Consider the following 13,867-nt stretch of genomic DNA (forward strand, 5'->3'; position numbering starts at 1 on the left):
GCCCCAGTCTGAGGTTAAGAGCGCTCTGTAGCAGGTTTACTTCCAGGATGTGTCTGCATTGCTGCATTTATCTTTCCCTCTATCCTGACTAGTCCCCCAGTCCCTGCCCTTGACAAACATCCCCACAACATGATGCTGCCACCACCATGCTTCACTGTAGGGATGGTAATGGCCTGGTTTCCTCCAAACAGGATGCCTGGAAGCAAAAATGGATTCCGATTAGGAAAAGTAAAGTGTGTCGAACGCAGAAATAGCAGGGCAAGCAAAGGATAATACTCATTATGGTTCCACGTGCTTAGGTGTCGACATTGACGGCAAAAAACGCTGAAAACTTGTGTCTCCCTTTTCCATGTTGACCTTTTGTCAATATTCACCTTTTCATGTCGACCACTTGACTCTATGATCAAAACCCAACAATTTGGATGGAAAAAGATTTGTATAGCTTTAGTCTATAAAAAATATGATGAGTATCAATGTTTCTAGCAACCCATCATTGCAGTATATTGTTACTCGTCAATAAGTACCCGAATATGGTGCTCGTAGTATTTGAATCCAAGTACAGTGTTGTTTCTATTCATTCATGAGCAGTATTCTCCTCTGCATCTTCTTTTATGCATGAGAAATTAACTCCAAATAAAAGGGTAATTATATTTTCTCAGTAGTGCCTTCAGATGGAAATTAAGTTGAAATATTCTCGTTTGTAGCGGTGCGATGTGACGTCAGTAGTATTGAAGATGTCAGGAAGAAAATGATTACTGGAAATAAGATTTGGCGGAGAATATCATCTTGCTGTGTATTTTAGGTGTTTTGTTGACATAACAAAGACTTAATGATATAATGAACATATTTTTAGGTTTTCTTTCTGCGTCACTTGCCACGTGGCCTTATCATGTGCACCTGTCACAATATACATGTTGGCTAGGCTGCTCATGTGTCGCTGAACTGTACACACTGCCTGCTCACAACATGAAGCATTTATTTATAAAACCAGCATAATAATATGATTTTCCTAATTTTTAAGTATGGTTTTCTTTATGAGAAAAGGAGCAAGTCAGGAGGGGGGGGTATAATGCATTCAAACCCAGAAAGACAAGTAGGAGCTCTTTAAACACCTGCTCATTATAAAATTCACCCTTCTGAGTGACACTATCTAGACTAGGGTAGTGTTTATTCTAGAACCTTCCATCTTTGAAAACCCATGCAGTTCCTGTTCCCTGCCTTGGGTGTCGCTGTCTGCTGTGGTGTTTCTAGTGCAGGTCTGGTTTGCATATCAGTGCTGATATACACACCACACTGTGCTAGAAGCACTACAGCAGACAGCACCACCCCAGGCAGGAAAGAGAAACTGTATGGGTTTTCAAAGATGGGGAGTGCTAGAATGGACACTATAGTGTGTACTCTCAGCATCGTTAGCGATGAGCAGTCCAATTATCAACCCCCTCTATCATCTGAAAAGGTCAGCCAAGGGAGGGCCTCATTAACGCAGCTGCAGCATGGCCCCCGCTCCCTCTGTCGTTGCTCCCTCCCCGCCGTCATCAGCAAGTGTGTATACATTCCACCGGGTTCCCGCCACCACCAATATCGCCGGGTACACAATTTATTAAAATTGTATTGCAATATCACACAGTAAACCGTAATTCATACCAAATACAAAAAGCATTTACTGTATGGTTCTCCATTCCTGGACATTTGCGTTGTTGACCCTTTCATCTGTAGTATTTTCTTAAGAATCCTCAGGTGAGTCATAAAGTCTGTACCCTATTACCCCTTTTACACCAAAATCCCTGGTCAGACCCTGGTCTTTGTACACGGGAGTTTCCAGGGTTGGACCCAGCTTCCTACCCCATATACACAGCACTGTGACCCAGGTCGGACCCAGGTCTGCGCTGTTTACACTGAACCTGGGTCAGCCCTGCTTTTCCCTATGGATGACATTAAAAATTTCCATTTTAGGACTGATAAACTGCCATCCAACCTTCCTTCAATGATTTAGAATAAAAAGTAAAAGACATGACTAGTTTGCATTGAAGAATTTTGGTTTGTTTATTTTGTAAAATATTTTTCAAAAAGTTATATTCAGTGGCACACACAGCGGTATAAAAGTGCAGCATCTTTCATCTGCTATCCCCAGTCCCCTTCCCCTGCAGCAGCAGACCGAATCTCCCATGTGCTCCCCCCAATAAAAAAAATAACATAAATAATACTGCATCCAATTATGATTTCTGTGTGCACTGCCCGTATCCTTCCTGGCTGCTGTCTTTTGCCACTGCAGCACACTGTGGAAAGGCGTCCAGCACTTCTGGTATCCTTTCAGCACTACCCAGATGTCCCAACCTGGGTTGGGACCATTTACACCGCCCATGACCCAGGTCTAACCAGTGTTCAACCCTGGTCAGGACCTGGGTAGGAGACCAGTGTTACTGGACCTGGATTGGCCCCTTTTACACCAAAGCTGACCTGGGTCCAACCTGGGTTTTTCCTTGGTGTAAAAGGGGTATATGTGTTTTGTCTCTGAGTGAATTATACCCCTTTTACACCAAGAAATAACCCAGGTCGGACCCAGGTCAGCGTTGGTGTAAAAGGGGTCAACCCAGGTCCAGTAACACTGGTCTCCTACCCAGGTCCTGACCAGGGTTGAACACTGGTTGGACCTGGGTCGTGGGCGGTGTAAATGGTACCAACCCAGGTTGGGACATCTGGGTAGTGCTGAAAGGATACCAGAAGTGCTGGACGCCTTTCCACAGTGCGCTGCAATGGCAAAAGACAGCAGCCAGGAAGGATATGGGCAGTGCACACAGAAATCAATTGGATGCAGTATCATTTATAATATTATTATTATTATTATTATTATTATTATTATATATTTTTTTGGGGGGGGGGGAGCACATGGGAAATTCGGTCTGCTGCTGCAGTGGAAGGGGCCGGGGGGGGGAGCACATGGGTGATGCTGCACTTTTATACCGCTATGTGTGCTTGAGCAGTGAATAAAACTTTTTGAAAAATATTTTACTAAATAAAAAAACCAACATTTTTCAGTGCTAACTTGTCATGTCTTTTAATTTTTTTATTTTAAATCATTGAGGGAAAGTTGGATGGCAGTTTATCCTAAAATGGACATTTTTAATGTCAGCCATAGGGAAAAGCAGTGCTGACCCAGGTTCAGTGTAAACGGTGCAGACCTGGGTCCGATCTGGGTCACAGTGCTGTGTAAATGGGGTATAAAGCTGGGTCCAACCCTGGAAACTCCCATGTTCAAAGACCAGGGTCCGATCAGGGATTTTGGTGTAAAAGGGGTATGTCTCAGGGCTCTAAAATGGACAGATCCTCGATGGCCCTAATTCATAAGACTTTGTATGTATTCATATAATAATTCAAATGCCAAGATGTCATTCCTTTGTAGAATTGCTTTTGAACCAGTTTATATATATATATATATGACAACCGAGGTATTTACTAATGGTTCTAGCTAGTGACAGCAGAACCAGGAAATCGCGCACGAAACCGGAAGTCAGCGTGCGTGTCACGGGACTCCTGGTGATGATGCGCGTGCGTTCCATGTAGCCAGAGAGTCTATGGATGGCTCAGAATGCCGGGGAAGACACCCGGAAGTCGCGTCTAGAACCGGAAGCCTCGTGCGTGTCACGGGACTTCCGGAAGTGACGCGTATGCGTTCCACATACCCGGAAGAGGGAGTGGAGAACCGCGAATTGGCGGGATCCACAACCATGGAAGTAGTATAAATAGAAGCCTGTTTTGAGAGAGGACTTACACTCCTGAGGAAGTCCAAGCCGTTGTAAGGCGGGGGATGAAACGCGTTGAGAGAGGGATTCTTACCTATGCGATGACTGAATGACCTCATCCAATGCATCAGATAAGCTCTCAAAAATCTTTTTTATTGTACGGGCATATTTTGTCTTGTTTGCTTTTTAATAAATTTGTGTTAGCAATATTACGCTATTATATTCCTTTTTCCATTCCTGTGAACCTGAGGTGTGTTGTTGTGTATACACGGAGCTGAGAAATATTGAGGCTACCAGACACCCAGAGGCATCTATCAATTGAGCGAATGAAAGAGTGGTTGGGAGACCACTGATTACGGTACACTTGTACGCACTAGGGGTGATCTATTCACTTAAGGTGGAGGGATCCGTTTTGATATCAATATACTGCACCAGAAGGCGCCCATCTCACTCTTTTCCAGATTCACATACAAAGATTCCCGGGAACAGGAATCAACAGGAGAGGAGCAGCCACTCGAAAAAGAGGACCTGGGCAGGACTATAGAGAAACAGACACATTGTGTCAATTTTCCTAAAAAGACTTGACAGGGGGGCATTCACTCAGCGCTAGTACCACCAATATCTTGTATATATATATATATATATATATATATAATGGGACAAAGGTATGTGATTATGGGCAGATTTATTAAGCTTGGAGAAGAGATAAACTGGAGATAAAGCGGACAAAAAGGTAAAAGGAGATAAAGCACCAGCCAATCAGCTGTGTTTGAAAAAGACAGTTGGGAGCTGATTGGCTGGTGCTTTATCTCCTTTTACCTTTTCTCCGCTTTATCTCCAGTTTATCTCTTCTCCAAGCTTAATAAATCTGCCCCTATGTGTTTATTAAGTAACTAAATGTATTCTTTTGATGAATTATAATAGTAGTATAAGTGGTAGCAGAAGCAGTGCTAATAGCAGTGGTAGTAGTACTAATAGTGGCGTCATGACATTACACCTAGGGAGCAGGGCTGCTGTCTTGGGGATGCAGGGAGCCTGCCTGGAGCGTCCACTGCTTTGCAGTAGCCCTACTGGCTGCATGGTGCTGTTCCAGGCACCCTGCAAGTCACATACAAATGTCGAGGGCCAGCTACAGAGCTTCCCCTGTGGCCCTGCCCATAGGTACCATTTGCATACCCCTAGTTATGGATGATGCTTAGCATTAACCCTTTTTGAGTGCCAGCATCTCTGAGAGAGATATGCATAATATCTGCTAAAAAATGCCAGCGTCGCTCACATTTATTATATAAACTCAAATAAAAAAGTTGCTATATAAGGTAAACATTACAGGACAATATGATGAATAACAATGTTTGCTTGTCAATTTTCACACCTATTCTGACAAATTCACTTGGCGCTCAATGGGTTAAACACACTCTGTAGCAGTGAGAAAACTATGCGTTTATGACATCGGTGTCATGCACAACTTCAGAGCTCATGTCTGTGGGAATAACATAAATAAGATAAATTGTATAAAACATATACAGGTTTGAAAGCACAGCGTCTGGGCCCCAAGCACCTGTGGTGAAGGACTGACCTCATCTGTATAATTAGTTATGATGTTGATCAGAGTTGTCATGTTTGGTTAAGCACCAGTCATACAATCATAACAAAGTGTTTTTGCCCAAATGATAACACTGTCCCTCTCCCACTGTGTGTGTTGGTGCTTGGCTGTGCCTCAGGTAATTAAAAACATATTACAATAATAAGATTTGCGTAAGGTGCTTGTTTTTCTCTATTATGATATGCTTAGGAGATTGCAAGTATTGTGCAATGTTTTGTCAAAATAAAACAGATTCAATCTCTGAATGACTGAGGCGATCATATGCAGATAATATGTACATACTGACCAATAATATACATTTCTCTGCTAATGTGATTACATGAGAAATATTTGCTTGTAAACATATAGGGGGAAATTTACTAAAGGAAATTTGTAAAAAATAGGTGTATTTGTATCCAGAAATACACTTATTTTTGACATTTACTATCCTGAAAATACGGCAATTCATATTTGTATTGATAGCACATCAATACGACTACAAATTGCCGTATTTTCGGGATAGTAAATGTCAAAAATAAGTGTATTTCTGGATACAAATGCACCTATTTTTTTTACAAATTTCCTTTAGTAAATTTCCCCCATAATGTTCAGTGTCCTATAGCAACAAATAAGGCCAACAGGATACTAGGCTGTATAAGAAGGGCTATGGAGATTAGGGACTCAAATGTAATCATGCCTCTTTACAAAGCATTGGTTAGACCACATCTAGAATATGGAGTACAATTCTGGGCCCCGCACTATAAAAAGGGCATCATAGAACTAGAAAAAGTCCAAAGAAGAGCAACAAAGCCAATAAAGGGGTTGGAAAATTTAAGCTATTAAGACAGATTGGACAAATTGGAATTATTTACAGTAGAAAAGAGACATTTAAGGGGGGACATGTTAAATATGTACATCTATATCAGGGGCCAATATAAGGAACTTTCAGGGAGCCTTTTCACTTTGCGGAAGGACTCTAGGACACGTGGGCATGAGTTTAGATTAGAGTAATGAAGATTTTGTTCACTTAGTTAGAAGGAAAACATTTTTTTCTTTCAGGGCAGCCAAATGATGGAACTTTCTCAGCAAGAATTGGGATTAGGGAAGATCAGCATGCCCCAATGAGCACAACCCTATAATGCTAACCAAACAATAATTGCATAACAGGCCATGTCAACCCTCAGGGTGCTCTTAAAACTAAAAATAGGATATCCAATGCAATCTTTCCACCCGGAAATGTGTCTTCGCTGCCCCCTACCGTGAGGGTGACCCAGAATTCCCAAACAATCTGAAACAAGTGGTTGTGAGAGGTGTGCCACTAACATGGGGTTAACAACAACAAAGCAAAAAAAGCGCTTGGATTCAGGGGATAGAATAAAGCCAATCTCTAGTGAAATTAATTAAGAACGTTCAAAGATACAGAAACAATAAGGTACTTGTTTCCTAGCACGGCACAGCGATTTTAATTGCAGGCATCGGGACCTAAAAAATCGCATCGATCGCTTCGCATGTAACCAAATTGCATGCGATGCGATCAACGCGATTTTTACATTGGAAGCAATGTAAAATGGTCCCTGGGACCCAATTTTTATTGCATACCCCCCTCATGGGTGAAATGGCCCCCCCATAGTTAACGCCACCCCAGTATTGGCGCCAACCCGAAGCGTGGCGAGGGGCAGCGGTACGCATCCTCCGACCTTTTCATACCCCCACTATCCACGGCGTGGAGTTGCTTTTATAAAGTGTGGCGAGCGCAGCGAGCCACCAAGCCCGAAGTGTGGCGAGCGCACGCGCATTACTTCACAGGTATTACGCGTCCCCTTGCGGGACTCGTCACGCGAGGGCGCTTGGTTGGCTCGCTGCGCTCGCCACACTTTATAAAATCAACTCCACGCCGACGTGGATAATGGGGTTATGAAAAGGTCGGAGGACGCGCACCTCCACCCCTCGTGGGCTTACTGCGCTCGGCACGCTTCGGGTTAGCGTCAATACTGGGGTGGCCTTAACAATGGGGGGCCATTTCACATGTAAAATACCCATTAGGGTTCCTATACAATAAAAAATCGGGGCCATTGGCCCTTTTAACATTGTTCCCTATGTAAAATCGCGTTGATCGCGTATAATGGCATGCAATGGTCGCGATCAACGCGATTTTGTCATTGACGGCTAATTTAACATTACTCCCTATGTAAAATCGCGTTGATCGCGTCGGTCGCCTCGCAAGCCATTATAATGGCATGCAATGGTCACGATCAACGCGATTTTTTCATTGATGGGGAAAAAAGGCTAAAAATACCAAAATATCGGGTCGGTCGCGTCAATTGCATACCTTAAGTTACCTTAACTTAAGGTATGCGATTACCTACGACGGGTGCCGTGCTAGGAAACAAGTACCAACAATAATAATGACAGTAATAAGATTTAATAATCAATTTCATAGGTACTGGCCGATACCAGACATAAACAATTAAATAACAATATAAATGTAAACAGTAAAAAATATATAAAAATTCAGGATTATCCTGAATAGTAATTAAAATATACTAAAATAGCCCATATATTGCAGAGGAGGAGATCAACGTCCTCTTTTAATATGAGATCGGATAAATCCACTTTCTCCAACCTCAAGCCCAAACTAGGTTTAGTGATGATGGTAAATAGGCAATCCAATATTGTTAGTATGGAAGACAGTCACATATAATTAATCCAATGTTAGTATTATTGATTAGACACTTGGTATATTTACCACACTCCCACTCGGCTGGGGGGCATAGAGAAGGTGCTGTTAGCATCAAAAAGTCTCACAAAGAGAGCATTTTTGTGTAGGTCCCAAATACTTAGAGACAGAGTTAGAGGTGGAGCTCCAATAAGCCGTACCTTTCAGTTGGCAGTAGGATTTGTGAACTGACGCGTTTCCCCGCTTACTTGTGTCAGCGGCTTTCTCAAAGATCAAGTGTGTGGTACTGGGGTTGTCAGCCCCAAATATAGAGTTCAAGAAGAAAAGGGGTTGTACCAGTACAGGCTGTATATTATATGCAATAAAAGGTGAACAGTTTCTTCTATATATATATATATATATATTTTTAAATCACACGAAAAATAATAAGAAATGATTGTGATAAACCAATATCAATAAATAATAATAATATAACAATACATTTTTAAAACATATGGCATTTTATTTCCAATAAATCTGCATGAACATGACTGCAAGTAACCAACAAGTGCACCCACCCTAATAAGTTGGCATACTTTCCGGCTGAAATAGTCAACAACTTTCTTCAGGGAAAGATGCCGGAGCCCTTAAGTCAGAGTCTTAAACGACATAAACAAATGGCATCCCTTACATTAGCTATTGGTAAAATTATAACTGGTGACCACAACTCAAGCCAGCTCCAACGTCATGGTCCATGCCGCTCCAGGTTTACGGCACCCTTTCTTATTTTCTGTTCTACTGTTGGTGTGTAAACTAATTACAACCATTTATCGAGCAGTGTGCTACCAAGGTATTGCTACAGTAAGTAACTGTAATTATTTCTTCCCAGGCATCGTACAGGCCCCTACTGAGGCAAGTTGTTGAAGAAATCTTTCACCCCGATCATGCAGAACCCAAGGATATCGAGCACATGTCTTCTGGCCTCACTGACCTACTCAAGACTGGATTCAGTATGTTTATGAAGGTGAGTTAAGTAGAATTGTATTTTTTTTTACCCATCCCTAATAATAATAATATTGGTTTTAGCACCTGAGCAATTTATGAATAACACTTGCTGGGTGTTACCTGTACCTCTGGTAAGAGGGTGTCCTGGCATAGAGTGTACAGTAACGTCATAGCAATAGCTATGACTTTACTTCAGGCATGTAAAAATGATACTAGGGGGGAGATTCTCTAAACAAGAAATGCGGTAAAAACCCCGTTATCGTGGTTTTTACCGCATTTTGGGATGCTCTAAGCATCCCCCGCAAGCTTAACGCGGCGGGGGGCATCGCCAGAAAAATCTGGCGATGCCCCATAGAAGCCAATGGGCTTCTACCGCATCCCACCGCCGCCCCGCAACGACCCCCCGCCGCCCCGCATCGCCCCCTCCCCCCTCACCTGTGTCCGGGCAGCACAGAGCTGTGCTGCCCGGACCTGTGACCTCCTCCCTGCACTGATCCTCTTCCGGGTGCAGGGAGGAGGAGAGCCCGGCGCAGCAGCAGCAGCGCCGGGTGTGGGAGGGAGGGGAGAGCCGCCGGGACCTGCTGGGACCCGGCGACTCTCACCGCAAAGGACAGCTCTTAACGCAAGAGCTGTCCTTTGCTATAATTATCGCATATGTTAGAACATATGCGATAATTATAAATGCGATGGGCGGCGAAGGGGGGTGGAGATTCTTAGAGAATCTCCCCCTAGGTGAGAGGGGAGGAGTGCATGGGCTGCCCAGGAGTGGTCGGCGGGTCTCGCTCTGTCTGTGCTTTAACTATCTTTAGATAGCGTTACCAACCAGAGAAAAGTTGCAGAAAGCTTATGGGGCTACACACGTAGCGATATACAGGGATTTCCTAAGCGATCTCACCAGATCGCTTAGAAAATGCCCCTATGTCACTCCGTGTGTAGGGGCCATAGCGATGCGTGGCCTCGCTAGTCACTATCGCCCGGCAATTAATATCCAGCACGCTGGATATTAATCAGTCAGGGCCAGTGAGAACACTGGCCCTAATAGATCACTCAGCACACAGCGCTGACACATTGCTGTGTGCTGAGCATTCACGCGGAAGTGATCTAGCATCGCTCAGAACACTGAAAAACCCCATGTCGACCTTTTAACTGTTGACATAGACATTGTCGTACTAAAGACCTGTCGAACTAATGACCTTTCGACCTAGAACCACGTCGACCTTTTCCCACATTGACCTAGATCCATGTCAACCTTTTACCATGTCGACCTAATGGTGTCGACCTAATGACTGTCGACCATCATGCTGTAGACCAAATGATCCCAACCCATTTGTTTACAATAAGAAATGTGTGTGGTAATTTTTTTTATGTAGGCTACATAACATTGTTCCTTATCTCAGATTAGTGTAGTCGTATACTTGCTTCATAGTCATGTGTGGTTTAGGAACATGCAGCACCTCTGTCATAAGTGGATATCAGACTAAGGGCGGGATGTACTAAAGGGAAAATGCGGTAAAACGAGGTAAGCCCTTCCTCCCCCTATCAACGCAGCCGGACGTCCTTCCGGCTGCAGGGGGGAGGAGGAGGCGCTGGGGACAGCCTGCTTAGCTGTCCTCGGCGTGTAGGCATCAGGAACTGGCAGGGAGGAGACGGAGACCCCCCGCAGACCACAATACAGGTATCGCAGGGGGTCTCCGTTACCGCACCGCGATGCCAGCCGCATATGTTAGTACATATGCGCTGGCATCGCGGCGGACACCGGGCGAAGGGCGGTGATGTATATTAATACATCCCGCCCTAACTGCAGGTTGCAACAAGTTACCGTGCATGGGCCATATACAGTTATATATAATTTACCTTTGCTGCCCCCTATGTCTGGAGGTGCAGATTGCAGCACAAACCTTCTACGTCTATATTTCCGAAAAAATATTTGTCACAAGGATGACAAAGGGAGAACAAAAGGGTTTTTGGGGCACACTTGTAGAATGAGAAGGATTTGTATATTTAAAATGTAACTTTTATTGACGAACTTAAGCTAAAATATAAGTACGCATGACACATAGTAATGGTAATAAATAACAATACACAAAATGACCATGCTATAAATAGAATAATGGTCTCAAAAGATGCTCATACGGATGAGCTATTGGAGGCGAAAATAAATAAAATCAGGCACACTAGATGAGAGTATATATGTAAACTGTTGGCGTGGGGCAGTTGGCGTGGGGCAAATGCCACGAACAAATTCGTCCGCCAAGTTGACAGCATGAAATCCCTTGGTTTTCTACCAACCTGATACTTGTTTCAGTGTTGTTTGCTGATGTAGCTAAGTTTATATACTCTGTTATTGTCCTATGTTGTTTGGAACTGTAAGTTGCTGTGTTCTTGTTTTTCATATTTGTTTATGTACTCTGTAATTGGGTGCTACGAATCCCTTGTGGCGCCATGTAAATAAAAGATACTAATAATAGTTTATAGTATGTTACATTTTATTTAGGTTTCCTAGAGGGCTTGGTTGGGGTTTTTAGTACCACTACAGCACTTAATGATACTGTGACTTTTTCAAAAATAACCTGTAGAATGTAGACCAGAGCATTGGTTACTGGGTGCAGCCATTGGATGAAACCACAGCACACTGGAGTTGGTTGGACAGGATGGCAGGACAACTGCATTTAACACATACTTTTGGATGTATGTGTTCACACAGTGTGGCAGCACCGCATTGTGTTCTACTTGAAATCCAGAGGGGGCAATGGCCGGATCCTGTTCTTTGGGATCCAGCCAAAAAACGCATTGTACCACCTTTCTGCCTAGCTAAAACGCTAAAGTGTGGCACCAGTCTAAAGAGGAAACCAGAACAGTTGTGGGGTAAGGAGGAGAGTTAAGCAAATGGAAAAGGTACACTTGTGAATAGGAAAGGGAACAAAGACATGAAGAAAAAAGCACACGTGAGAAATGATAGAGGTAAGTATATAAATGAGAGCTGTAGAAATGCCCTGGAACACAAGCATCCTACAGCATGGTGGTTAATGTATGGTTGCAGGCCTGGATTAAGGGCCAGATGTACTAAGCTTCAAAAGTGATAAAATGGAGAGTGATAAAAAGCTAGCCAATTTGCTCCTATTTGTCATGTCACACGTTGTGTTTGAAAAATATCAGGCAGGAGCTGATTGGTTGGTTGTTTATCACTCTCCATTTTATCACTTTTGAAGCATATTGCATCTGGCCCTAGGCCTTCGGGGGCCCAGGTCACGTTTAACAGTGGGGCCCTCTCTCTCTCTCTTGTCATTACTGGCAGTAAATTGTACGGGAGAATATTGCACTGTCAAAACAGTAAAGAGTAAAGGCAGTATAAACTTGGTCAATGGGTAACTGCAGGGGGGATATAGATAGATAGATAGATAGACACCACATGAAGAGCCTGTGCTTGTCCCTCTGTACCTGTAGGAGACCTCACAGGCTCAGCACTGCCTCTGATTAAAAACCCTCCGATGATGAGACTGCTGCTGCTGCTGTCCTCCACGGACCTGAGAAGCCTCTCTGCCTCTGACCTCTTGTGCACATTCTCATGGGACTTAGTCAACTCCCAGTAATGCATTGCACACTTGTGCACTCAGTGTACAGTAATGCATTGCACTCCCGATGCTCAGCACCATAAATCATTGTCACATCAGCATATAGGTGAAGCTACCCCACTCCCGTGCACACAACATTTAGCTAAAAGAAAAGATTTTTAAATACATGCCAACCACAGGAAGCCCCTAGATAGAGCCCCTGATAATTAACTGTTATTAGCCAATGAGTTGGTACTTTGTATCTCTCCTCTCTCTCTCTACAATGGGCCAGATGCACTAAGCTTCAAAAAGTGATAAAATAGAAAGTTATAAACAACCAACCAATCACTTCCTGCCTGACATTTTTCAAACCCAGCCTGTGACATGTAAATTACGAGCTGATTGGCTGGTGATTTATCACTCTATTTTATCACTTTTTGAAGCTTAGTGCATCTGGCCCAATGTTTGATACATCTCCCATGGAGTATGAGCAGTCTAGCTTGTCTTGGTCTTGAGCTGGTTACTGAGAATTTAGGGTACCCCACAGCCCATACCAATTGTGCTTATGCTCTAGTCAGTGCTCCAGAGTTATTTTCCAAGCCACAGTAGGAACAGCCCCAAGTGACTGAGTGTGGTCAACCACTGGGTGGTTCTCTGCCTCTTTGGCTATTGCTGTGTACACACGGTACAATTTGACATTCGATTTTGACTATATAGTCAAAATTGAATTGGGATCGCATAGACATCAAATGGAGATAGAACATATTTTTAAGCTTTCTATCCTGAATCGATGCAGATGTACGCTCCCGTTCAGCTGAAATCGAAAAGCCAAATAGACATGAGTATATAGGGCCTTATTCTAGTTCACTCATAGAGGCAAATTCCTTCTCAAATGGACAAAACCATGTGCACTGCAGGTGGGGCAGATATAACATGTGCAGAGAGCGTTAGATTTGGGTGGGAGTTTTTCTTCAAAGTGAGATCTATATTGCAGTCTAAAAATAAAGCAGCCAGTATTTTCCCTGCACAGAAACAAAATGACATCCAAATCTAATTATATCTGCACATGTTACATCTGCCCCCTGCAGTGCACATGGTTTTGTCCATCTGAGAAGGAATTTGCCTCTAAGAGTGAACTAGAATAAGGCCCACAGTGCAGATTGAATGTAGATAGTATGAATTGTATGTAAATAGCACATGAGTTGCAAAGATTGTATAGTAATCGAATCTTAGTCGAATAGCAAAGGAATCTCACCGTGTGTACACACCATGGGCCTTATTGTGGTTGACTCGAATGTGTGCGAATTCGCAAAGGAGACCGATGGTTTGCGCA

General features: G+C 43.4%; 1 protein-coding gene across 1 annotated transcript in view; it reads left to right on the plus strand.

Moving 5' to 3' along the window:
• The window catches only part of SCFD2 (sec1 family domain containing 2), a 482,746-nt gene that overhangs the window by 420,954 nt on the left and 47,925 nt on the right, over positions 1-13,867 (plus strand). Inside the window, exon 7 of the mRNA XM_083168483.1 lies at positions 8,868-9,002. Within this exon, the coding sequence (XP_083024609.1) occupies positions 8,868-9,002 (135 nt within the window). The remainder of the gene's footprint in view (positions 1-8,867; positions 9,003-13,867) is intronic.

This window comes from Crinia signifera, chromosome 1 (assembly GCF_055691185.1).
Source record: "Crinia signifera chromosome 1, ASM5569118v1, whole genome shotgun sequence".
Taxonomy (NCBI): domain Eukaryota; kingdom Metazoa; phylum Chordata; class Amphibia; order Anura; family Myobatrachidae; genus Crinia; species Crinia signifera.